Source organism: Orbicella franksi, chromosome 13, assembly GCF_964199315.1.
Source record: "Orbicella franksi chromosome 13, jaOrbFran1.1, whole genome shotgun sequence".
Taxonomy (NCBI): domain Eukaryota; kingdom Metazoa; phylum Cnidaria; class Anthozoa; order Scleractinia; family Merulinidae; genus Orbicella; species Orbicella franksi.
In genome coordinates, this window is record NC_138157.1 from 21757885 (window position 1) to 21785847 (window position 27963).

Genomic DNA, 27963 nt, shown 5'->3' on the forward strand with positions numbered 1-27963 from the left:
AACCCGAAGTATAGGGGTTTTGCTCACAACAGAAAATTATCTTTTACCACAATTTTGAGGACAATAGCCATAATGCCATCTCTCCCGTCCCTATCCCCCCCAAACAATGATACATTTATCACAGTCAAAGCTGCAGGGAAAATTACCAGTTCTCCTTAATTAATTAGTAATATTTAGCACTGTTTGTGAACGGTCCGTGGAACAAAAAGGTCTCCCTCAGAGGCCTGTCACAAGACAAATACATCAAAGCAAACATCATATTTTTTTTACAATTGGAGGCAAAATTAAAGGTAACTTTTGTTTGAATTGCCGCAGTTTAAGCCCTCAGGTTAAATATATCACAGTTGTGTAATACCAACTTTCATGGCATATTCGATTCTTGATAACATCAGCAAAAGGAATTAAGATAGCGTACTCTATTTGAAAAGAAAACAGATTTGCCAGAAAGCCTTTTCATCGTTTGCTTTGTTTAATTATGTAAGTAGAGCCGATGACGCCAGCGGAAAATGTGTTATAGACTTTTGCAGGCAAAATAAACATTATCAATTTTCACTTTCAAAACTGTCTAATTGCTGTGTATTTGCTTTCCCTCACGGCTTAATTTGTCACATTTCAAGCCAGGTTATTCGTTTCTCTTGAAATTCATCGGAGGAGTCGCGGGACAATAATTTTAGTTTTTAATAACCTAATCCCGAAGGAAAAATCTATTAAATTTGGCATCTTAAGAGTCAGATTAAAATATTCCGCCAAATTTGCATGTTGTATAAAGGCATTGATCAAAGCTTAAAAATTGACTCACCTGCACTTGTTTGCATTGTCGTCATGGGAGACTTACAAAATACGACGAATGTTCTCAGTTACTTCACCATCTGCAACCAGAATTCGTTTATTATCAGTCGCGTAGAACATTATCTTTTCATGTTGCTCGTAATATCAAGCAAAGATCTTTGATCATACCATTTCGAGAATGAGCCCTATCTCGACTGTCATATTGTGGAAGTTCGTCGTATTGTTAAAGGTGATTTTCTGTGTAGATTCACTTGCAGGGTTTGGGTTGGTCTGTGCCGAGTTATGAGGCAGGCTTGTGAACTTCTCGAACCTTGTTTGATTCATTTGTTTTGTTCCTTTCTTTATAGGCCGCCCAATTTTCCACAGAGCAGTTTGCAAACAGTAAGTAGAGACATTCTATTTCTTCATAAAGTGCCAGCAGTAGCTCTTAAATCCTTGTTTTCTCAGTCTAAGAGGAAAATATAAGATTTTTCTAACTGCTCTTTCTCCTATTTCAACAAATAGACATTCAGTGAAATAGCTAAGTTAGATAAAGAAATTGAACTCAAATAAGGTTTCCTCCCTTTTCCCTCACCCCTTAATAATATTTTTGTCTGCCATTTTCGAAAACAATACCCCTACTTAAAATTAAAACAAGGAAAGACCATGTTGACTCAAATATGATCAAAATCTTTCATCTGTCAACAGTGTCCCTTTTGTTGTGAAAATTCTTTGAAATAAACAATCTCACTTTTTACGGAATCCTCCTAAACACGTTAGTTTATCAAAAGCCGACAAGCTTTTTACACCTAATATTCTGCGCAATTGACATTTTGGTCCACAAATTTGATGCACTGTTTAGTTTGTGTGAAGGAAAACGTTGTCATTAATGACAGGAGGAATGATTGACGCCATACTAGTGACCAACAAGATAAGTCAAGTTTAATTTGCAAGCGATTTTAATTACCATCTTCAAAAACTAACCGGAGTGGCACAATATACCCGCGGTGCATAATCGTTTCCACCTATTTGAATAATAGTTTTATGCACTTTCGCCCCCGTAGCGCAGTCGGTCAAAAAGATAATTCTCTCTCTTACGTATATTCAGCAGTGATTTCTTTTTTTTTTTTTTTTCAATAATCAACAACTTAAAGTGGCATCTACGTGGGTTTGTAATGCTCGGGTACTTTGCACACCGACTGCCATATGACGGCGTTTCTCATAATTTGGAGAGCGAATCTTCGCGCAGGATATCGTTTTGAAATTGCTTCTGTTAGTTCGAAACTTTTTAATAGTTATTCGTGAAATGCCATTAAAAAAAGGAAAATAAGTAGATTGAGGCATATTTTATTTGCACAATCCATCTAAAAAAGGCCTTTATCAATCTCTTAGTAAAGCCTGCGATCAGGCGAGTTTTTTTGAGCCTCCGGTCTGATCAGTGTGCGAAGGCGATAGGTTCGACTATTATGTTTTTATCATCATCCCTCGCAGTGTATTTTCTTGTGTATTGTTGCATATGTATGTAGCACGGCTGACCCCAATAGCTGTTACTACAGTTATCAGCGCTTTATCATAAAAACGAGGCGATAGGGTCAATTCTGGTTTGTATTGACCCACCCGCCTCGTTTGCATGCCTTTTTAAACAAAAAAATATTGGACCGCAGACTCAACTGTAATAATGTTTTGCGAAACCTCATCTTATAGACACGGTTGAAATAAGTATAGTACTAAAAAGCAAGGTTTCAGCAGCAGGAAACTCAAGGTTTCTTTTACTTTGTTAAGGACTTAAGTAAGCAAAGCAATGTATTCCAGAGTACTGAGACGCAATCATACGGTTTTTTTTTTCATTATCCTTTTAGTTGCCTCTTTTACGCAACATTTTCTCTAAAAAGCAAAACGTTTTCTTTTAATGTCAATAAACATTTTAGCAATCTATAAGTTATCACGATGGTAAGACCAAATTCCTTTTTACGTATAAAAAGCGCATTTTACTTGATGAAACACTATTCAGGTAAAGAACTATTCTGCAAAAAAAAGGCGCATTTGTTCATACTAAAATAAACGGCACGCAATGCATGCAGAAGCGATGCCATTTAATTGCCATGGTTTGGACTTGAAATAGACCTCATCAGCTGGGAATTGTTAGATTTATTTTTGCACTCCTTCTGTCTAGAAGTATAGAGTCAAACTGAAAGAAATGAATTACAATTACTTTGAGGCTCTGTGCCGTAATTGTCGTAATTGACCTTGAACTAATACAAAAGTACAAATTGAAAATTATGTCATAATTCTACTTACAATTCTTGTAATCTTTTCCCGGCCGTGAACCTTCCGCAAGTTACGATACTTTCTCTGATACTTTCTTAGTGAAATAACGTTCCCGCTTATAGAGGCATGTGTCCCCATGGACCTTACATAATCCCGCAAGGACTTATATAACTTCGTGCAAAACATGCCATTTCCAAAATTCTGTCTAGAAAGTTCGAAAATAAACAAACAAACGGAGCTTAAACCACCCTCGTACCCAGCGTCTTCGTTCCCTTTGACCAGCTCGTTTCGTCAAGACAGCATGCGCAGTAACGCAGTAAGGAACGACGACTCAAGGTACGAGATTAATTTACCCACAGAGAACACAGCGGTCAAACGTCTGCGGATGTGCGAGCTATGGGGCAACTAAAGGCGGCCAAAATATTTTCATAACCTTGTTCTTTTCGTGGGTCATCGGCATCCTATAAATGACATTGTCCTCGTTATTTATGTATTTGTTTGTGTTTTAGCTTGTACAACGAGAGCTAAGAGAAATAAGAGTTAAAAATTGTTCTACCTTCTGCTTGTTGCAGGTCTTTCCTTTCCGCGGTTTGTATTTTCCGTGCTTCTTGAATTTTTTGTCCGCCTCGACTTTGCATTTAGTGCACCAGTTTGTCCAAGGTTTGTAGTTTGGAAAAGATTTTCCCACCTGGTCAAAGACCTGGTACAGGCGGTTTGGGATCGGTATTTTGGCCAGCCAGGCCCCCATGACGATGGACATGAACATCGTTTGTAGTTCGATTCATCTCGTTCCTGTGCTCCAGACAAATCCAGGATGCGGACGGAATCCTCCCAGTCCTTGCCAAGATTTTACCAGCTCGTCTGAGCGAAGCCGAATCAGTGTAATTGTCTTTTTCTTCTCCAGTTTTTTCTCTTTTTACACACCGCTTGTCGTCCTTTTCCGGCGTCACGCATCGTGTGATTAATAAAAACAAACGAATGTATACTACGCCGTCGGCTGGTAGCATGACACTGGTTTTCAAGACTTATAAACTTTTTTGGTAAAGCTTAAAACAAAATGGTAAATCAACAGAATACCGGTAACTTTGTGCCTGAGAAGTCTTAAGTTTTCCTTTTACCTACTTTCTTTTCCTTTTACAGATTTCTATGAACTTTTCATTTTTGTTTTCGTAAATTTTGCGTGACACCGGTTGTTTTCCATGTTTTCCTTTAAATTTTTGCGCCGGAAATTGGCGCGCGGCTGCCAAAAATGCACCCATTTGCGCATGCCCGACGTTTGACCGCTGTGTTCCCACAGAGGGTTACCGGGATTGCACGTTTGCGACATGAAAGATATAGAATACCATTCTGATAATAATCATTACATTATCGGCCCAAAGCTGAAAAGGACTTTCTCATCATCGCTCCCTTTTGTTAGACTTTTTCTTTTTAGACGTTTTCTTTCCCGAGGATACTTCTTTTTAATATTTTTACTTTACAAAATGTTATTGTTATTGTTGTTGTTTTTTTTTTATTCTTATTTTTTATTCCTGCGTTTTTTATGTCTATTTTTTTTCATTTTTTACTCTTGTTTGTTATTTAATTGTTTTTATTTTTTTTTATTTTAATTCTTATTTTATATATTTTTTTAAATAAAAGAAGAATTTCTGGCTGATTTTCATATGATAACAATGGGCCACCATACCTCCAGTCCCGATACCTGCGTTTAACAACTGGAAATCTAACCAACACTTTGTCGATGCTACAACCTGCAGATAGCTGATACCTGATAGCTGATAGCTGACCTTTTTGTTACACTGTTGTCCGTTGCTTTCTGGTATCTCTATTGGTTTGACAGCGAACTTCTTCAATGCTCTTCTTCAATTCAAGTTCAATTTTACAAATATTTCAGTCCCCAGATGAGTTTAGCTCAAATATTTCAGTGCCCCTACAGTACTCATACAGTACTCTAACGGTGCTCATTCAATTCACTTCAAGACAGGCAAAGGTTCGGCCTACACAGCCCTCACAAATACGTAAATTTAATGTGGACCCTGGACCTATCGCGTGTGCGACTTCCTTGTCGATCGAAAGTTGTATGTATGCACGATATGTTCTTATAATGAGTTTATCCTTGAGCACAAATTTATCCGATACTGGATAAAGCACAATCCTCACTCAAAATCTTTGTTTACATGCTGAAATTAAAGGCTCTCTGTGGATCCTACAAAACGACGGCCGCAAAAGACAAGTTTCTCACTCTCCGAAACCAAATATGGCGAATTTTTGGTGCGTCTTATTTTTTAGCTCCCAGAGTGCATTTCGCTTCCACCGAGGGATAAATCGTGCTCGACATGAGCGCAGCGCGAAAAAATTGCGAAATCACTATCCAAAGGAATGCTGCGCGCCAGAATTAAGCGACGATTACGTCATCGCTTAAAAAGAGTCAAGAAATCTAAAATGTAATAATAAGGTCCCTATCTGAAGTTTGTTACTTATCTCCTACTGACAATCTGAACAACAATAAGTCAAAAAATTTTAAACTCCGAGGTCAGTGTTGGTTGAAATGATGCACGTGAATTCTTAGTTCTCCCAGATCTCTCAAACCGTTAGGATTTTACGCTTTCCTTTACATTTCATTAAAGCTGTGTCTAGCATGATACTGGCCACTACTGGAAATCTTAACTCACTAAGCAAACTTATTTGTATCGTTTATCCCACGTCTAGCTGGACAGTTGACTTTAGAACCTGGAGAAACCCTTCTTATAAACACAAGTGAACCGTCCGCGTCAGTTATAGATAACAAAGGGAACAGAACAGATTTGCTCCTGTTGGCGGAATCTAACCACTCCTTTATTAATCAGCTTGGAGACTCACGCGAATGGAAATATGGCGTCGCGCGGCTCGTGTTTGTCAAGGATATCATCTTAAATTCCAACTCCACCGTGAATATATCCGGCGAAAATGCTTTATCTGTCGAATCACTTGAAGGAAATATAGTTCTTAAAACTATGATCGATTTATCATGTGCAGCGACTGAGCTGGACGGAAAATGTGTTGGAGGATACATGCCCATCGGCAAACCCAAAGACTGGTTAGCACCTGTAATACCAGGTAAGCCGGTGCAGTCATTTAGATTTATTCTAATAAACCAACTAGCTCTGTTCAAAAGTTGACTCGCTGGGAATGAACTGCCCTCTGAGTCTAACCTACTCTACAGCTGCCTCACTTTGTAGACCTGCGCGAAAGGCTAACTTACAAGCGTACTCTAGTAGCCATCTGTGCGGTTGCACAGCCATAGTATTTGCGTATTAGGGAGACGTCTGGGTTCGAGGCTTCTGTGGTACATTGCTTGGTACATATAGTTCCTACTGATATAACATTTAAGATTAAACAACCACAGGTTATTTCAAACAACGTTCACACGTGAACGTCTTTCTGTGCTTGACCTTTTCACGTCCAAAGAGCTCCCAAGTTCGAGTGAAAACTGCAACGACGCGAGAGTGGAATCAGGGTTTATCTGAACGAGAACTGGACAAGCTACACATCAATTAAGATTTGACAGTATCCTTTTTGTGTCTGTTAAAGGAAATGGACCGGGTGGCACGAGCGAAAATTACCTGATGTATTGGTACTCGCAATGCATTGGTGGAAGTGGCCACGGTGGCAAGGGTGGATACCCTGCGTTTCAGGATGTCCAGGTTAAAGGCTACAGTGGTTTGGAGTATGGAAAGAAAGACACTCACGTTCTACTTGGAGGCAGTTCAGGTACAGACTCTAACTATAGTGCGTAGATCTCTGTTGGTGTGTCGTTAAGCAAATAAGAAGTAAGTAGATATAAAAAATAAAAGAACAAACTAAATGAAACTGAAATAAGCAAACGAATCAATATTGTAAATTGAGCATAACCCTGTTAAAAATCCCAACTGGCAGAAGGCTGACCAGTTGGTTACAGTAAAACCCGCGTGCACGAACCTATATAGTGGTTTAAGAACCTGCTGGAAGAAATTTTCCTTTTTAATACTGACAGATATAAGAACCTGTTTAGCCAAGCAACATCAAGCAGTTGAGGGGAAACGTTAAATTATGTAACCAAGGAACGTGATTTTGATATCGCAACTTTATATTACAAGAAAATATCGAGGAAAAGGTTGTTGTTATTCATCGTGGTAGATGCAATAATAAAGTGTATTATCGTTTGTCTCACGATGTAGTCACTTGAGATGTAGATCGCGACGTTTCGACTGCTTACTGCTAGTCTTCTTCAGGCGACAAGGTCCACTGATTGCACGGTATCATTTATATCACAAAGGTCGGCTGTGATTGGTGCATTTCGATCCTCCTATTGTTCCATTGTTCCGGCGAGTAGCTGTTCCCTCCGTGGTCCGCTGTTGTGTTGTCCGATGTAGACTTTGCCGCATTCACAGGGAATCCTGTAGACAACACCATCTTGTTTAGCCGGGTTGACGGTGTCCTTTGGTCGCACTAAGTGTGACCGGAGTGTCGCGTCGGACTTAAAGACGGTGCGAATGCCTTGTTGTTCTAGGCAGCGGCGGAGAGACTCCGAAACTCCTTGGACATAAGGTAAAACGGCGGTGGATTTAAATTCCGCGACAGGCTCTCTTCTTGGGGTTGTTCGTGCCTTTGTGATCTTCTGTACAAAAGAGGAGGGATATCCGTTAGAAACAAGTACAGATGACAGACGTTTCTTCTCTCCAGCGATTACTGATGATTTGGTGACGAGACGTTTAGCCCGGTCGTACAGACACTTCACAATCCCGCGCTTTACTGACTGAGGGTGGTGTGAATCATACGCTAGGTAATGATCATTATGTGTTGGTTTCCTGTAGACACTGGTGGTAGGGCGGCCATCAGGTTCTCTGTAAACTGACGTGTCGAGAAAGGCGATCTTGTTGTTGTTCTCGATCTCCATGGTGAAACGGATTGATGGTTGTTGACTGTTCAGGTGTTGCAGGAAGACGTCAACTCTATCCCGATCCAGGATGGTGAAAGTATCATCTACGTAGCGTTTCCAGATCTTAGGCTTGCAAGGTGCGGACTCTATTGCTTGTTCTTCAAATATCTACAAGTAGAGATTAGCAATAACCGCGGATACAGGGCTCCCCATGGCTGTGCCGTCTCGTTGTTCGTAAATCGATCCGTTGTACTGGAAGTACGTAGATCTTAATACGAAATTCAAGAGGTCCGCGATTTGAACTGGTGTAAGTGTCGTGCGGTCAGCCAGGCCTGCGTCGTTCTCCATTTTTTGTAGCGCGGCTTGTACGGCGCCCTCGATCGGTACGTTGGTAAACAGTGACTCTACGTCGAAAGACACCATGATCTCGTGGTCCTGGATCTCTTCACTGGCGATGGTGGAGGCGAAGTCAGTTGAGTTCTTCACTGTGAAGTTCGAGTTACCTGCAAGAGGAGATAATACGTCAGCCAAGAAAGCAGACAGGTCGTATGCAAAGGTGTTGACACACGATACAATTGGCCTAAGCGGTGTGTCGGTCTTGTGGATCTTCGGCAAACCATAGATCCTAGGTGGTTGTTTGTGTCGGGGTCTGATCTTATTATAAACCGCCTCTGATATGTGTCCACTCCGTTTCAGGGTTAGCAGCTTCTCAGATAGCTTCCGGGTCAAGCGGTCTGTCGGATCTTTGTTGAGCAGCTGGTACGGTCCGGAATCAATTAGGGTGAAGTCTTATGTGAGTGCGGCAAAGTCTACATCGGGGAAACAGGGAGATCTATGCAGGAGAGGATCAAAGAACACGACAGGGATATACGACTCGCCCGTACCCAGACCTCCGCCGTTTCTGAACACACCCACGAGACCGGCCACTATCCTATCTGGAATGAGGTCAAGTTTATTGATCGAGATCCTCACTGGTACACACGTAAGGTCAAGGAAGCTATTCACATAAGACTTCACCCTAACAACATCAACAGGGATAGTGGAATTGAAATTCCTGAAGCGTGGAACCGACGATCAAGAAACACAACAACAGGAGAACGGTACAACAGCGGACCACTGAGGGAACAGCTACTCGCCGGAACAATGGAACAATAGGAGGATCGAAATGCACCAATCACAGCCGACCTTTGTGATATCAATGATACCGTGCAATCAGTCGACCTTATCGCCTGAAGAAGACTAGCTGTAAGCAGTCGAAACGTCGCGATCTACATCTCAAGTGACTACATCGTGAGACAAACGATAATACATTTTATTATTACAAGATAGATACACAATATTCAGGGACTAAACCCACGTTTATCTATTTTGTGGTAACATCAACAGCTATATATCTTACGTAGAAATTAAGAACCTAATTAAGAATCTACTTGGCCTAAATTGCCAATAGTTACCCCAAAATGCAACAACCTATGAAGTCAGACTTAAAAAAAAGTGTTGGTTCTTACACGCGCGGATTTGCACTGTATTTACAAAACGTAGTAGAGTTTGGGAACATCAAACACAGATCCATCTATTCGCAAGGTCGAGAATTCGCACTCGGGACCCCCGTATTACAAATCCAGCGCCCTAATCAGTAGGCCACACTATTTGCTAAGTATAGCAGTTTTTCTACGTAGTGTTTTTATATTTTCATCTGTTACAGGTTCTTATCTGAAATCTATTGAAACAATTACAAAACCTGGCCATGGTGGTGGGGCTATTCAGTTTGTGGCCAGAAGGGGATCGATAGAGATTGGTATTTACCATTTGAGTTTATTAAGAATCAGTTAAGCTTTGATTTGTAGCTTTTTAACACGTTTTTCAGTCCAACATTATTGAATTAACTAGTCCTGTACGTTGAGAGATTCTTGTAGATGCGCGTAATAGGATTAGTTTCAGTTTAGTATAGTATTATCGCACACTATTTACAGAAAAACAACTTAACGTAAGATGGTTTACAATGATATAGGAAAAATAAATACAGATAGAAATTAACTATAAGAAACAATATTTAATTGTGTACAGTGACCAAAGTAGCCAATGAGCTTTCGATTCGTCGGATGAGTAATGGTTCTAACCAATTCATCGCATGTCCCTCAGTTCCCCCGTTAGGATTCAATACATCGATGCTACGCCGACATGTTAAACTTAACGGAACATTCATCCCTTATGCCACAGCATTCTTAGAACTAACAATAGAAACGTGTCGCATAATCAAATAGTATTTATGGTATATTGAAACGCATCATTTTGTACTCGATCACAGAGTCAAAAATCAAAGCTAATGCACAGCAAACACAAGGGAATTTCGAAATTTACAGTGGCAGCTCAGGAGGGCTAATCCGCCTAGAGGCAAACGAGGTAGGTTTCCTCAGAGTTTTTCATTTATATTAACGTCATCCATGGTCTGATCTAAGAAAAGAGGTTTCTAAGAGTTGTAATTGTTTTAGCTATAATTTCTTTTTTGTAAGAATCTGTTTGTTCATTTGTTAGTCATCGATATAAATAAACTTAGCTATCGCGTAATACGCTTAGCTGCACTTATCCTAGCTAGTGAATCTGTTAGAATTAAGAGGGGCAGCATGAAGAGTAAGGGGGTTTATCCCTCTTGTAGGCCTTGTTCCAAAGGTAATGCCTCTTATGTTATGTAGATCCTGTGAAACGGAAGCTGCCCACGTTGACAGTGCAAGATGCTTTAAGTGCATTTACATCCTCCAGGAAAACATTCACGTAAAGCTTATGAGCACATGGTGTTATCGAAGACAAACTGGGTACCATGTCTAAAAATAAATTGAGAGCTAGGGATTACATTGGTATATTCCTATATATTGGGGATGAACTCTCGTACACCCTTGATCCTCTCTTGGTGAGGATGCAGACAAACGATGCCGGAGACTGATAGATCGAGATGAATCAATAGCTGTAACATAACAAAATAAATAAATAAATTGCAATTTAGGGAGAATATCGTCAAAATAGCTCGTCCATGTCTCTGTTTATCGAACAATTTGCAGTATTTTGACTCTAGCCATGTTTCTCTCCCAAACCCGGTTATTTGACACTTGATAGACCAACGTGTTGTCTTCGTCGGTGGTTACTTTTTTAAAGTGCTTATATTTTATCTTGAAATTGATCAACCAAAGGTCCAGGTCAAAAATGGCGGGTCACTAGAAGTAAATGGTGCTCATGCGGGACAAACAGGTCATACGCAAGCTAACTGGACTTCAGGCTCAGCGGGAGGTGCAGGAGGCATTGTACATATCCTGGCCAGTGGAGTATTCCTATCGTCTGGCTCGATCTCACTAAAGCCCGGGAATTCTACAGGCTGTACAAACGTAGATAGGGCATCTCCAGGATTTTTGTCGATTAGAGGTTTGTTAGAAACTAGCATTAAATACCATGTGACAAAATCAAATGCTATGATTTTTAAAATACACACGCATTATCGTTAAAACAAAACAGGATGACCTTACCACAAGAGACCATGATCATCGTCTCTTGACTTCAACCATATCTATAATTGCCTTGCCCTGCCTTAATGAACCTCAACTAATCTTTATTAGTCTCCGCCAGCAAAAATGGCACGTCATCAATACATTTTAGACTTATGGCTTGCGTGGCTTGGCTTGGCTTGCCTTGCCTTGCCTTATGTTACCTTGCCTTGCCTTGGAATTCGAAGAGATGATAAATCGAGCAGCATTGAGATATACCTATTGAGATTAAGCCATGTTGTTCCACAATTGCAAAGAGATTGAACATAATGAACCAAGGCATTGTTATCGTTTTTTGTTGCAGATCATTCGGGCCATCACAGCATGTCCTGGAATAATGATACGGTCTTTCCAATCAACCCTGAAGGATTTTCTTGGCCTAGCGCAAGTTCCAAAACAGTTTCGCTTCCCCCGAAGTCTAGTACATTCATTGTCGCTTTAATCCAGCCATCACTTACTCCAACCAAAACTGGTTCCAGCACATTTCCAATTGCTTCTTTTTCAACGACAGAGGAACTTATTATAGCTGCCAGTTACAGTTCAGATTTCCCTCGACAAACTATGTTAGAATCACATAGTGCAGTGTACACATCGTCTGTCGCCGATCTCACTTCAAACCAACTTAGACAATTTGCCACTGATGTTAGTCATTACTCAACTGCTACAAAGCTTCCAACTGGTAAGAACACGTATGATCAGGTTTAATGCAGCGATGATCATAACGCGCCCTCCATATCATAGCACGCGCCTTTAAGCGCCATTCCATTGTTACCACACTGAGGGTGGTGATTCGTGAACGGCCATAATTTTTTTCCCGTGAGATGTGAAATTTTCTCTCGTGAATCGTGATTTCGTCGGAATTTTCTAAAATAATTTTCTGCGAAATGAGAAATAAACGTTTAAATTCGTCGGGAACCGTTATTTTGATTTGATTAGTTATGTCTTCTATAATTTTCGACACGAATCATTAGTGACTTGCCTAATAACTGATGAAAGTGTATAATGGTACATGTTCATTTATCTCTAGATCTAACTGTTGTAACACCTGTCTCTCCCGTTGACACTGCGTCAGAATGGGAAGAACTGTTGAAGAACGTGACATTCCTTAAGGTAATGCATAAAATGATGTTGTCATGTCTCGATTTCAATCTCTTTACCACAAACATGGAAGAGTCCAATAATTGAAAAGTTCTTAAATACAAAAGTTATTGAGGAATTTAACTCTTTGACTTAGTTTTTAGAAGTGCAAAAGCGAACGTCTCCATCATTTTCATAGACTCCATAGGGAGACACGGATACAGTCGGTCGACCCCGGTAATTCGAACTTGGTTAATACGAATTTCTCGTTTTTTGCGAACTCAAAACAATTTCCCTTGGATTTGTTCTTCAGTCATTTATTATATCGGCTATTTCGAATTATTTTTCGATTCCCCTGAGTGTTCGAAATAGCGGGATTCAACTGCACAATGTTTGGTATAGTCTACAGTGTACATCTCCAACCTTATTTTCATAGATTACCATGGGAACCTCCCACAACAACTTCTGGATAGAGGACATTCAGAAGCTTGCACAGCGATTCCAGACACTTGTAGAGAAAGAAACTCTTACGGAAGAGTCTGTAGAACGGTTTCTACAAATCCTTAACGAATTTAGCATCATAGTTAACATAATACCTGGCGAGCATCAAGAAACTATGAAGGTAAGCTAAGAATATTTTCCTATTTTTAGTAAACATAATCAGACACATTCTTTATGAGTGATGCTTTCACGAGTGATGCTTTCAGGAGTGATTCTGATCCAGGACTGAAAAGCTTACCGAGCTGTTAATTTTCTTTTTGAACTCGAAGCAGTTTTAGTATGTTTATATAAAACACTGGATCCATGGGGAGTGGTCGATGGGTTTGCGTTAGTCACATATCAGTAGGGATGATTCACTACGGTATCAGAAGCAATAGATCAAAAGAAAAAAGCAGTGAAGGCTTCATTGAAACGCAACTGCCGCGTATTTTGGTTGATCAACTATCTGCATAATAGTTCATCGGTCAATTGTCTTGCTTGAACGTTCATGGTTATTAGTAAAGTAAAATTTCTATAAGTGAAAGCAAAGTCAGTTTACTTTAGTTGTCGTGAAAAAAATGCAAAATTTGAAATCCTGTCTTTTTGAAATGATGTTTGATCTCAAAGCTCATGAACTGTTTGTCTTTAAGAGCGTGGCTGCCTCACTGATGACAACGGCAGAATTCAGCTTTGAAATGAAGAACGAAGATGAATGGAAAACAACAGACAAGGTCGTGTAACAAACTGTTTGTCAGTTAATTAATGCAGTGTTTTTGCAGAGCTCAATATAAAATGAAATGTGTGAGTAGTCGGCTTCCTTGGACGTCCCTTGTCCTTCCAGCCTTGATTGGTTCATTGTTATAACCCCCCTATACATTGTAGCCCGAGAAGCATTTTCTCAGTTACCGTTGTCACTTTTTCCGTGATCAGCTCCCCACTGTGTTGCGTATAGTGGAAAACATCACACTGGCAGTTGGGAAAACTACCACCGAAAATCAACAGTTCAAGTTTGAGCATTACTCCCAGAGGACTGGTAAGTGTGCATTTTAAATGTGTTTTCCTATATCACCTTCAGTTTGATCCAACACGCGACACACAGCTCCCATGAGCTATAACTGCTAGAAGCAAGTAGCGTTAATTTGGCCCGTTTTTATTCAGTAGCCCTTGACTTAATAGTCACATTTATCTCATCCGTAAATCCTAGCTAAGTAAGAACCGTCGGATTCCTATCCAGGGCCTGGACTACCCAGGCTATTCCAGTTATAGTTGCTAGTTTAAGACAGTATGAGGATGGGCCACTGTAAAGAGAGTCTAATGTAAAGCAGCTGACACAGCCTTATGTTTCCAGTCGTTCAAGTTGTAACTTTTAAAAATAATGGAGACAGGAAGACCACGACACACTTCATGCTACCAGACATCACAAGAACAAATCTGACTGTTTGGGAAGATATACAGGATGCTGTATTGATACCATTAGATGGACAGCAAACTTTCAAAGGTAAGGTACCGAGATGTTGTATATATTAAGCTTTATGGAGTACACGAGTAACATACTGCTGCAATCATGTTTTGTGTTGTTCACTCAGTGGCTGTACAAAATTACGGAGAAGGAAAACAAAAAGGGCTACACGTTTACGATTTTCAAATTTACTTGTAACGAGATAACGCCAGCATATTTATATATTTATATCCATAGAACTGATTCAAGGATATTGATTGAGTTAAACTTAGTTCTGATATTTTAAAACAACTCAAACACACCCAATATTTCCGTTTATTTTAGACGAATTCACAGCGTCCATAATAATACACAGAAATATCAGCAACATTCTACCAACTGGTTTTACTGAACGTACGGAAGAACAGTAAGTTGCTTATGATATTTTTTAAATATAAGTGTGTTCTCACTAGCTGAAATGCACCTGCATCATTGTCGAATTTTAAAAGAACGTTATGAATTAGATGTTGTCGTCTTTGAATCGATAGGATCACTCAATGCACTTCCTGATCTGACCACTGTTGGATGTTATCAAAATAAATATCGACAAAGACATTAAAAGTACGCCGTAATATTTCAGATAAAGGTCGCGTTCATTTGGAATAAAATCTTTCATCCCTAACCAGTTTTGGTTCATTTGATCATTTGGTTGAGAGGCGGAGACTGCTAAAGGGAAATAAGCAATAAGCAATAACCAATAACCGTCGACCACTAATTTTACGGTGTATGTAAGCCAAGACAGAAAATTCCTGTTCCAGTATTACTTGTAAAGATTTCTCAAGCGTAATTGGGATATGACATCCCTAATTTTCACTCGCAAGACGAAACTACAAAAGACCATGAGGTCTTGTTAATTATTCCTTTTTTTCAGGCACAATGATTTTAAGGTGGCATCTCACATCATCTCCTGTTCTATACTTTACAATTCTCGTTTGGTAACAAATATGACGTCCCCGGTTGAGCTGCATTTCCATCACCCGGTAGGTTATTTTACATTGCTATCATTTTTTTTCAACAATGACAGCTATTTCGGAACAAATATTATGTCTTCACCGTTTGCTGTGATTAGAGACAGTTGGAGCGAGTTAAATAAAAGTGAAATTGTAGTGAAAAGTATAAGGTATGTATTTTATTATTTTGTAATATTTATAGTGATAATAAAAATAGTAATAATAATAACAATAATAATAATAATAATAATAATAGTAATAATAATAATAACTTTATTACCGTGTCAATTACATCTAGCAGTGGAGAACCCTCACTGCTAATTTAAAAATAACATACAGAAAAGTCCTGTAAGAGAAATTACGAAGAATTTGACTATTACTGTTTGTTTGTTTCGTAATCGATGTGCATAACAAAAGCTGTCTTCTTTTACCATTGTAGGATAAAAGAAGTTTTCGTTCTCTCTGTGTATTTTGGGATCCTCGAGTTAGGTATGCCGGATGACTGATGAACTAAAGTAATGCAAAAGTCAGTGCACACTTGTTATCTTAAATGCAACGAAATTTTAAAGCATAAATGAAGCATTCATCAAATCAGTAAGTGGATGTCTTCAGTAGCAGGAACATAGGCGTAAAGATTAAGTTTTCAAAGCAGTTTCATTAATTTTGTTTAACTTTAATTACGAGAGCTGGCTTAAGCAATAACCTGAGTGTGGGTTTGTTAACTGTCATTGCAGTGCTTGGTCTACCGATGGTGTGAGGACCCTGCAAGTCAACAAGACACACACTAGTTGTCATTCAACTCACTTGACAAGCTTTGCCATTCTTACACAATTCAAAGAAGTTAAGGTAAATGAAATTCTGAAAATAATTTACAATAGTATACTTATCAAACTAATTTTTGGTTAGTAGAAAACGAGAAAACAGCCAGCCAAATACGACTCGATAAAATCAATCAACTGAAAAAAGATTTCAGATAAAGAAATAGTTGTCGTAGTAGAGGCATGATGTTGATGTGAAGGGGTATCTTTTCAAGCTCAGTCTATCGAGATGCTCTGAACAGTGTTTTATACATGTATTAACCTTTTTTGAAGATTCCTGAAGACAATGAATTAGCCCTCAGTATTATAACATACATCGGCTGCGGACTTTCCATTGCCTGCCTATTTGTGACCCTACTCGTTTATCTCGCATTTGAGTGAGTATCTTTCATTCTGTCTAACTTTAAGGACACGAAGTGTGGGATCAAAAAGTTGATTCAGTATCAAACTTTGATAATGAGACTAGCGTCTCTTTGCAATATATTGCAAGATTATTTACACTTTCATGTGAAAAAAAAAAACACGAATTTAACTAACCTGTACTATGAGGCACGAATAAATGCACCCCGAAAGACGCCTGTATCTGTAAGTGTTAAGTAGCACATGAACTTTTTCAGTTCATATTAATACTTTTAATATACCATTTTTGTCGCCCAAGGTAAAGGTGAGATGGATCGAGCGTCAGACAACGCAAGAGGACTGAACAGTTATCATATATGTTTCATCTCTGTCCGTTTTTTTCACTCTTACCCAACTCAAATAATTAACAATTACTCACCGAAGTGGAGGTGAATAGTGGTGGATATTAACCGAGCCGCGAAGCGGCAAGATAAATATTCATCACTTTCACCGACACTGAGGTGAATAATTGTTTCAGGATATACCACACAAGCTGAATAATTAGCGGACCAAAACGTTATTTTATGTGTGACAAGCGGTCGGAAATTTTAAAATCTCTCGCGCCGGCTGCTCAGAGGTGAATAGCACTTGCTAATCACCTTCGAGTTAACCAATCAGGGCGCGCGAAAAGCACTATTCACTTGTGGGGTATATACTAATACGGCTTACAAGTTACGTTATTTGCGAAATTAGATTTGAAAGTTAGTTTCTTTTCTTTCCTGTAGAACTCTTTCTTCTGAAAGACATAAAATACATATGAGCTTAGCCTTTGTCCTGCTGCTGGCCCAGTCGCTGTTTCTGTCTGGCATTAAAGCCACAAGATACAAGGTACTACATTAACTTTGTCTTTGGGTTACAAGTAATCACTTCAAGTATAAAGACAGTTTGGCGTAATACAATCTTTGTATTACAAAAGTTGGCAGATAAACATTACTCTGGTTGTTGTACATAAACAGATTTAACCGTGTCTGAGATAGGAAAAATTAAACAATTGAAGTATGGCAAACTAATAGAGCCATTTACACGAGAAAGATAATCCGCGGCTTACACAAGCCGCTGATTAAATAAGACGTGAACTTGCCACATAAACGGTACATTTTAGCCAGTTCACGTCTTACACAAGCTCGGCTTAAATAAGCCGCGGCTTATGTAATTGTAAGACGCGAATCCACTCGTATAAATCGTATCGCGGCTTGTTTGCGGCTTACGTAAGTCGCGAACTCACACTGCGCAAGCGCAAGCTCGCCCAATTCCGATCTGGAAAAAAAAGAAATGGCTGCGATAGTTGATGCCTCATCCGTGGTCTCGTCCGCAAGAGGAGCACAGGCCAAAACAAGAAATTCCTGGCGATATACAGAAGCGTTGGCAACCCTTCGTGATTCACCGCGAAAGTTCCTTGCTTGCCGATAAAAGGACCAAGTCGTTCGCACAGTTTTTGGAACGATTCACGAGAAACCCTGAAGTTTTGCCTGAATTCTCGGCTAAAATGTAAGATGTAGATCTATCTCCTGCACATTCCGCTCCCACTTTTCTTAATCGCGCTCGTCCAGCTTGTCTCGGCTTTCGTTCATATTTTTTCAGAGACTCTAAAAATTTCATTTAGAAGCCGTAGTGCAAAATACTTAACTGAAGCTTTCGTTTTCTTCGTGAAGAAGCCTGCCGTCTCGTTTCGTTGCTCCTGGTTGATCGTTGACTGGACCACGATTGCTATGACAACGAACACCGAAGCGAAGCATTAGTCACAAATAAGCCGTGAACCGTTTATACGAGCTCTTCGCGTCTTGTATAAGCCACGCTCGTATAAATGGTCAAGTTCACGTCTTATTTAATCCGCGGCTTGTGTAAGCCGCGGATTATTTTTCTCGTATAAATGGCCCTAATGATACGTCAGTCTTCTAGATTCGAAGTTAGCCTTAGCATTGATGATCCACCGAAATTATCATGTACGTTAATTGTTTTTCTCTGTACATGGTGGCTGAGGTTTGTATCATGCAAACTTCTAATATTTTACTTCGAAATATGTACTTTTTTAGATCCTTTGCCGTGTTATAGCAGTAGGCCTGCACTATTTGTTCTCAGCGGCTTTCACTTGGATGTGTATAGAAGGGTTCCATCTTTATGTCATGATCGTTAGCGTGTTCAGCGCTGACAGCGTGAGAATGAAATACTACTACTTGATTGGATGGGGTACGTAAGTCTTTCTTTTTCTAATTTGTTCAATGGATTATCTCCGAGTTTTGACAAACGACGAACCTTTGATGACACCTTGACTCTTTGATGAATTGACCACAATCGACATAGCGATGTTCAAACGTAGTAATCAAAACCCTAACGTAGAAACTGAATTTTTTTTTGTAAGTAATAGCTCCAACAGACCTTTAATGAAAGCGGATGAAATTTTGAACGACACAGGCCAAGTTCAAGACACTAAGACCACCTTAGACAAAAAAAAGAAAATGATATATGTTGGTTACCCCTGCGTCTACAAGACAGTGGGGTAAGTTTAAATACGTCTGCAGACTTGTGTTGCAAGGGTTGCCTACTTCGCAGGTGTTCCAGTCGTTATTGTTGGAGTGGCAGCTTCAATTCACCCAACAGGATATGGCACCAGCAAAGTGTACGTATGTCATTTACAAGCAGTCCAAAGTATTCAGAATACACTTCCTTTAGAATGAGCTTTCCTTTCTTCAATTCCCCATCAACGGAGGGATTTCAGTGATTGCAGACTAAAACTGTTTTGTTTACAGAGTAAATATATTTCTTCTTCCCTTTCCATCAGATGTTGGCTTTCGACAGAAGACCACTTTATTTGGGTATTTCTGGCGCCAGTTGTGGCTGTAATTGTGGTGAGCAAAGATCCGTTTTTGTGTCTAGCACCACGAGTAGAAAAAACATTCGTTTTCACAGATGTGTGAATGTTTTATTTAAAAAATTTAATGATAAACTTTTTTGACGTCTTTTTACATTGAAGAAGCTTCAAAATAACACAAAATTGTGTTATTCACATTTAGATCAACTTAATTGTCCTCGCTGCAGTTATGAAAGTGGTAACTGATTCCGCGTCAGCAACATTGACGCAAGCAGACTATGGACACGTCAAGTAAGTCAGAATTATACAGTAACTATTTTTATTGAAGACTCAAAAGGATTTAAACTGATTATGTGGCCTTTTCCATGGTTTCGTTAGTTTAACTTAGTTTTCCGTCTGAAAATCATAACTGTTCCACTTGGCACAAAATATGTTAGAATAGAGAATTTAGATAATATACATTTACCTACACTAGAGTCATACCATGCATCTTCGGCTGAGCAAGACTGCTGTCAATGCAATTAGCTAAGCCCTCGTATTTCAACAGTCGTACGCCGTCAGAAGTTTTAACTTGTTGTCGACTGATTCCCTGTCCTAGTGTTCCGCTTGGTGTTTTATCAGTTGTTTGCTGCCTAAGAAAAAACCAGCGTCTCCAAGGACGTCATTTGCAAATTTGTAATTACGACTGAAATAGAAAACTTTATGACAAAACCCAGCTGCGGCTGTTCTTACCTCTTAGTTTTCTTAAAATAAAGAAAACTGTTACTTGAAAGTTGTGGGTTATTTTGCTGCACAATACTATCAAAGTCCAATTCTTCTGAAAGAATTCCTTCCTTGTTTATTTGAGCTGTTTGTTATCAGACTATATCTCTCTAGCTTACTCACGCCAGAAGCAATAATTTGTAAACTATTATGGTACTTACTTTATTGTTTCCTACAGGGCTGGAACGAAAAGCGTAGCAGTGTTATTGCCTCTACTTGGAGTTTCCTGGGCGTTTGGGCTTCTGACTATAAACAAAAAGACGATAGCTTTTCAGTACATATTTGCCATTGCTAATAGCTTCCAGGTAACAATTATCTTTCTTCACGATAGATATAGAAAAATGCTGTTCATATGTAACATGCTCAGAAAGCGTTCACAATCCTTTTCTTCAAAGAATTGCAAAAGTCGCCAAGCTCTTTTTTTCCTTGAAAGTAAATACAAGTATAATCAAATCCACATTGACGTCTTAAATTAGCGGCCTTGAGCAGTTCAATTACATGTATATAACTAACTTTTGGTAACTGTTAAAAATAAAAAAAAATCACTTCACGTTAACTTAGACATTGTTAATTTCAATTATTTCTAGGGAGTGTTTATCTTCTTGGCTCACTGTGTGGGAAGCAGCGATGTAAGGGGCAATATTATTTCGTTTTATATTTGTTCTTTTAGTGTTGGTGTACACATCGAGTAGTCCCTCTTTCGCTTAGTCCGTCGCGCGTTACGCGAAAGAAAACTGCGAGAAAAAAAATGGCCGTGCGAAATCCTGGAGGCGAAGAGCGCGCGCTCCTCGCCCCCAGGATTTCGCGCGGCCATTTTTTACTCGCAGTTTTCTTTCGCGTCACGCATGACGGACTAAGCGAAAGAGGGACTACTTGTAGTCTAGTTTATTTTTTATTTTATTTTTAACTATTTATATTTATTTGCCATAAAAAAGAAACAAAGAAATTACAAGTATTAGTATGGAAAAAAATAGTGAAAAAATGGCGAGGGAACATAATAAAAACCACGGGACTTGTAAACTTAGGTTTCTTCCCAAGAAATACAAGATGAGATCAGATCACTAAAATTATATATCATTATAGTAACTGACGTATTGACAAGCCATATTTGCACGCTTTACAGAATAAGTAATTGCAGATAATACATGTAGCAAGAAAAATACAATGCTTATGCTAATGACAGCAGAAACAACAATATTCTATTGTGGCATCTTTCGCTGTTTACGTTTTACAGTTCGCCTTATTTTTTTTTACAGGTCCGCTCGGCATTCAAACGGATGAGGCAAAGACAGCTGCTGTCTCGTGGTTCCGACAATGCATCGTCTATTGCAGCTTCAGTAAGTTGGCCAGAATACAGAGGCTTCACTTTGCATGCACACACTAAACTCTCTTCCGTTCGAAAGACATCTGATTTATTTGGACAATCTCCATACTCGCAAGCTGTATAGAGATCCATGAAGTGTTTGCGATTGAGTGGGTGTTAGTCAGATTAGAATTATCGCCCGTACGTAAACTCCGCGAGATCCGAAACCGATCTTTGTGGAAGTACTGACGTCATCTTCTTGGAGGTTTTTGGGTCGAAAATGAGAGTTCTCTCCACTGATGAGGAAAGTTGAACGCTAGAAGAGAGGAAAGGCTTCATGTGGTATATCAAACACGATAGGCCGTGTTTCACCGCATTTTCAAAGAATAAGAAGAGAGTTGAAAGTACAACGCGCAGCGGAGTATTTTTGACGAACTTCGAAGTGTCTGGAAATGTAGCCAAACACTGTCTTGAGTGTTTGATATATTTTCTTAATCAAAACTAAAAATTACGAGAAAACGGAGAAATAAAATTGTAAAAATCTATGCTAATTAAGATCGGATATCCAAACATCGTCACGGTCATGATCTCCTTTGTTTATACTTAATCAAATATTAATGAGTTTGAGAACAGTAGATAATTTTTTCCCCTATCAGATGCACCCACGCTACGACTGAAATGATTTTCTTGCTTTTTGTCTGTTTTGCTCCTTGCTTTTTTCTCCTGTAAATAGGAATACAATTACCTAGAAATGTATGTAGACCGTTATCTGAAATTGCTGAATGAATTTCTCGTTTTTGCTATATAAAGAAACTTTGTCGTATATTGTATATTGTCGTATACATTGTATTTATAAATATCGGTCGTAAACAACGATATGGAAAATTCAATTCGATCATAGCATATTCGATATATCTAAGATATCTAAGAGATACCAACTGAGGTTATATTGCGTGATAACGCTTGCTTGTACGTGCAGCAGGTGAACTTGGCTGGCTCAACAGCTAACAATGCAAAGCAAGATAATACAGAATTTAAAAGTGCTAAGAAACTTCAAGGTACGCAGTTACTTGATTCTACTGTAATTTACATTGTCCACTATACATAAAATAATGAAAATAACGGACCAGCAATAACGCATACTAGTTGATGAATTTAGTTATCAGCCATGCTATGGACGAACCTCTTCATTCGCACACACTGAACAGAGGATCTACTTAAAGTGTGGTCTTTCTATCGTTTAATGATTTGCTTATGTTTAGCACAAGTCTGTTGATCATAAAAATCAGATGTGAGATCAAACACACTAATGTACACTAAGGTGTGTGTGTGTGTGTGTTTTTTTTTTTTTTACAGAGAAGATGCGATTTTCCTTACGCAGCGTTCCCAACACTAAAGTGGTTAAAGTGAAAGTAGGTTATGTCTTCTTTATGACATTCAAATTATGCTCGAACGAATGTAAAAAGATAATTAAACAAATTGTATATTAGAGTCAGCAATGCTCCAACATATAAGGAAAAATTAGAATCATTTAGAGTGACTTCAAATACCCTATTTGAAATATGTGATATACATAATTATTATATGGCTATCTCTTTGAGGGGGCAAGATGAATCAAATCCTGCGCTGTGATTGGCTACCCGAGCGGGCAAGATGGAGCTATCTTGCCCGCTCGGGACTACCCGCCGTGTCCCGCAAGAAAAATTTCCCCGAAAGCCCTATAAGAAATCCTTTGTTGACCAAGCTTGTTCGGTCAAGATGGCTGGATATTGGCCTCGTTCTTTTTTGGGGGTTTATGGACCTCGACTCCGTCTAAGTAAGTAAGTAAGTAACCTTTATTTAAACACGATAAGTAATTAAGCTTGCAGCTTGTGGGGTCGTGTATAAATAAACAATAAAGAATAATTACAAAATAAGAATTTAAAAAAAATTTACAATGTAAGATGTAATCTCTCGGTCCATAAACACGCAAAAAAAGAACTTGGCCAATATCCAGCCATCTTGACCTCACACCTAGTCAATAACCCATACTTCTTTAAATATAACTACAATGACTCGGTAATGTCTCAATTGTATGTCGTTAGGCAACGAAAGACAGATTTGAGGCAGCCCATTTACAAATAAGCAGAACATATCAGATGCCGCGCACGGAAAACCCTCGAGTCAAAGATTGCTACGAAATGCCATTTCTCAACTGTCCACAGGTAAACCGTGATAAAATAACTAAGAAAACTTGTGCTAAATTGCAATTTACATCAACTAATTACTTCTGCTGTGATTTTTTTTTTTCACTTCCAGTCTCTCTTTCAACATCCACAGGTCTGAAAAACGGAATCAATAGTAACTTTATATGATTTTATTCTTTTACAACAAGAAGTAAAATGCAAAAGTATAAAATCTATAAACACTATCAAGTGATAAAATGATTTAACACTTAAGGTTAATCACGTGCCCCGCGACACTGAGAAACAAGTCAACCTTGTGCTAGTGGAGGATGGAGTTTTGAAATTAGGAAGTCGATGTTTTTTTTTTTCTTGTCCCACAGGAAGTTATTTCGCAGACACACTCTCCTAATCGAAGACATTCGTCCAAGCCAATGTAGTCAGCAATATGCTCGTCAAGGGGGACATTCATTTCATGCAGCAAACTAATCCGCGAAGAAGCTCAGTCATTTACATTAGGGAATCACATCGCTTTTATATACTTTGTGTATATATAATTTTTTCTTTTTCTTTTTTTTTTTTTTTTTGCTTTTATAGCTATAGTAATTAATAAACGGACGAGTTTCTTTTGTTATGGGCTTGTTAAATTGTTCACGTGAATTCCCAAATGATTGTCAGTAAAATACCGAAATTAAAACTGGCAACCTCTATTAACGGCCACCTTTTGGTCGTTCCGATGAGGGTTTCCCATTGTCTTCACCCTTATTAAGCGGCCACCCAAAATTTACAACCTGTAGTTTGCCTTTTTTCGGAAAAGGGAATAACAGATAAGAGTCCGGAATAGAAAGGAACGTCAGGTAAAAACATTCAAACATACGTTTATCATGATTGTCTTGGCGTTATTCCATGTTCTCTATCAAGTTAAAAATATTCAAAATACACCAACCCCCTTTAAATGGCCACCTCCAATTTCCCCGAGGGTGGCCGCATCCAGAGAACTTCTTGTTGGAGATAAGTTTGTAGTACTAAAATTCTGAACCTGGGACACTGAGTTTTCCTTGATTCAGTTTGAGATATTAGAGTATTAGGGTATAAGGGTATTAAGGTGTTACAGTATTAGGGTTTTAGGGCATTTATATAATTAGGTGTTAGGGCGTTAGGGTATTAGGGTATTAGGGTATTAGGGTAACGGGGCATTGGAGTATTAGGGTATTATGGTATTACGGAATTGCAGTATTGGGGTATTAGGGTATCAGGGTATAATAGTATTAAAATATTAGGGTATAAGGGTATTAGGGTATAGATGTATTGGGAAATTAGGGTATAAGAGTAATTCATAAAACCAAGTAAAAGGCTGACCGGACGGCTGAAAAGGATAAATTCAATGCCCGATATTTCGGTTAGACGGGATTAACGTTCTTCAGGGACTACAATAAAGCTAAGTTGATGAAACGGTTACAGAATTTCAAATTATACTCAACGAAATACGTGACATGATTGGTTGATAAAAATAGGGAAGAGTGAAACGTGTACTAAAGCGGATACGAGAAAGTATTTCCCCAATACCCTAATACACTAATACCCCAATACCTCAATACCCCAATACCCTATTACCCTGATACCCCAATACGTAAATACCCCAAATACCCAAAACCCTAATAACCCAATACCCTAATAAACTCCTATTCTAATACCCTAATACCCTAAAAACTCAATACCCCAATACCCCAATACCCTCACACCCGAATACCCCAATACCCTAATACCCTAATACCCTAATACCATAATACCCTAACACCCTAATACCCTAATACCAGGAGCCATAATCGGGGACGGAGACCGTATGCGCGCGCCATTTCTAGTATTGGGGCTGTCCCTATGATATGGCACAATTTTTCTGTTTTTAGAACAAATTATAATAAAGTTTCCATATAACGGGCGCTCTGATTGGCTGAAACAGCGTGCTTTATCAGAGAACAGAGCACGGGTTGATGACAGTAAGCTGGCTTTCAAAATTTTGCTTCGGAATTTTGACAAATTTGGCCCAAATTAAACATTCCCTGTGATTCAGACAAATGCAATGGAAACGAGCTCTATGTCTACAGTAAATATGGCTCACGGAGACCATTGTTAGCAACAGTAGTGTGAAAACTTTACTAAAATGACAAGTTTTGCTAGATTACCGCCGACAAAACACGGAGCGAAATAAATTCTCAACCTAACCAGTGCTTCGATAAAAGACATTATATTTGTTACGAAGGCGGAAATTATACTTAAGAAGTAAAACAACGACAGAAAACAACAATTGAGCTGTCTCTGTTTATGATGAGAAGCTTTATTTTTGTAAAAATGCACAATTGCTCAAAACAACACTTACATGCAGTGTAGTAACGCTCGCTCGTTCTCTGGTCTTCCCAGCGAAGTGAAATGACGTGTGGTAAGCTCAAAGGTTGCTCTAGATATTCTCCTCTGTGGTCGGAGTAGAACCAGTGGGAGCAGTTTAGTCTGTCTAACTTTTACGCTAGTTCGGGTAATCTTGCTGCAAGCGGCTGCAAGCCGTAAGCTCCTTTCAAATTCAACTCAGCATTTCACATTTTCGTCCGCAAGCTTTGAGCTCCTGGTTCCGTAATTTCCATTGGAAAAGTGCACGTTTTCATAAGCCACAATACGACCGGATTCCTATGGACTACAAACCTTTGCCTGCCTTTAGATTCTTATTTGAAAATTAACTAATAAGCGAACTTTGAAGGCACCGTTCTTCTCTCGAAAGCCGCTCGAAACCACTCGAAACTGAAAGTTTAGCTGAAGTCCAGTTTGTGATTGACAGCTGTCGCTTCGTTAGCCAATCAGATTATTTGAACATTTCTAACAAGGATTGCGATTGGCTTATTTTAGCGTGCTTTATCAGAGAACAGTGCACGGCTGACGTCACTTTTACTCGTTTGGAAACTAAAGTTTAATTTGAAGATTCAGCCGGATGCGTGGGGAAATTATTGGATTCTTTATCATAAAACAAATAGAGAAGCCTCGACTGTGCTCTGTTCTGTTGTAAAGCACTTAGGAAGCGGTAGAGCACTCAAGAAGTGGGGTAAAACACTCGACTTCGTCTCGTGTTTTCCCCTACACTTCTTTCGTGCTCTTCCGCTTCCTGCGTGCTTTACAACAGAACAGAACACAGTCGATGCTTCTTTATTTGTTAATTGCGTTATCCCGTGCGGCACACACGCGTACATGCTACGAGGATTTTTACGGATGTAGCGCAGGGAAATGCCGTCCGAAATTCACAAAATGTTTGATATTTTTGGCCCACAACTCAATACTTTCATGTCTGTTGGATGTTTGCCTCAGTGTTTTCGTCGTAAGCTGCTCCAGTTTGAGTGAAGTAAGACAGTGTCAAATTTAGTTATGTGCCGCTTTATATTACTGACCAAGTTGTGTTCCGCAGCTTCTTTTACAAGGGCTCCACATTACTCCGCTCTAAGTTTCACATATGTTGAAGATTAACAGCTTTACCAAAACACAGCAAAACACTAATTGGATATATTTGGATACAGCAGCGTTTCAGGACTGCAAAGTTTCCCTTCTCTAGCTCTCGCCACACGCTTGCGAGGATTTCACCAGAGTCTATCTCAACCGAACAATAATTGCAAGTTTGAGTTTCGCCTGAATTGTAAGCAACGTTTGATGTTTTATCAAGGCCCAATAAGCGACAATGTAGATGCTGCTCAGTTTTGTTTGTGTAAAAATCCAATAAATTGACTGTTGTCGATGAATAAGAGCGCCCGCCGATGTGTGTTTTGTGCAGCCAGTAAAACATGACAAATAGACCATTTTACAGTTGTCTTCTCAGTGACCTGGCCTTTGTATGGCAGCAAGGCTAGAGTTGACCTTATTTTGATACAGACCTTACTGCTCATGTAAATGAACCTAGTTAGCATCAGAACAACTTGTTTTACACAACAAAAGCAGTGAGGTCTGTATCAAAACAAGGTCAACTCTAGCCTCGCTGCCATACAAAGGCCAGGTCACTGAGCAGACAACTGTAAAATGGTCTTTTGGCGTTGGTGAAAATTGTTGAAGCATCTCGGCACAAAAGACAGCGAAAGAAATCTTTGTCAAGATTTGTTGACAATTAAAAACACCGACTCGGACTTGAAAGTGCACGCGCTGCACTATGTAAATGAGCTACTTGTACGCGTCAGACTTTCCTTTCAAAAACTTTTGCAAACTCGCCAAACAAAC

The 27963-nt window shown here is 39.2% G+C and overlaps 1 protein-coding gene across 1 annotated transcript; it reads left to right on the forward strand.

Annotated features, from left to right (window-relative positions):
* The first annotated feature begins 676 nt into the window (after positions 1-676).
* Positions 677-27588, forward strand: LOC145464832 (uncharacterized). The gene is made up of 30 exons (XM_081448633.1): positions 677-1018; positions 1137-1170; positions 5743-6129; positions 6604-6783; positions 9636-9728; positions 10239-10333; positions 11116-11344; positions 11768-12142; positions 12491-12573; positions 12977-13162; positions 13671-13751; positions 13951-14053; positions 14369-14518; positions 14804-14885; positions 15390-15498; positions 15908-15957; positions 16203-16314; positions 16560-16663; positions 17411-17513; positions 18719-18872; positions 19236-19302; positions 19465-19531; positions 19697-19785; positions 20435-20561; positions 20844-20885; positions 21513-21593; positions 22539-22617; positions 22916-22971; positions 23644-23763; positions 24105-27588. Exons 1-30 carry the CDS (start codon positions 968-970, stop codon positions 24159-24161), a joined length of 3546 nt encoding a protein of 1181 aa, XP_081304759.1. The 5' UTR covers positions 677-967; the 3' UTR covers positions 24162-27588.
* Positions 27589-27963: the final 375 nt, after the last annotated feature.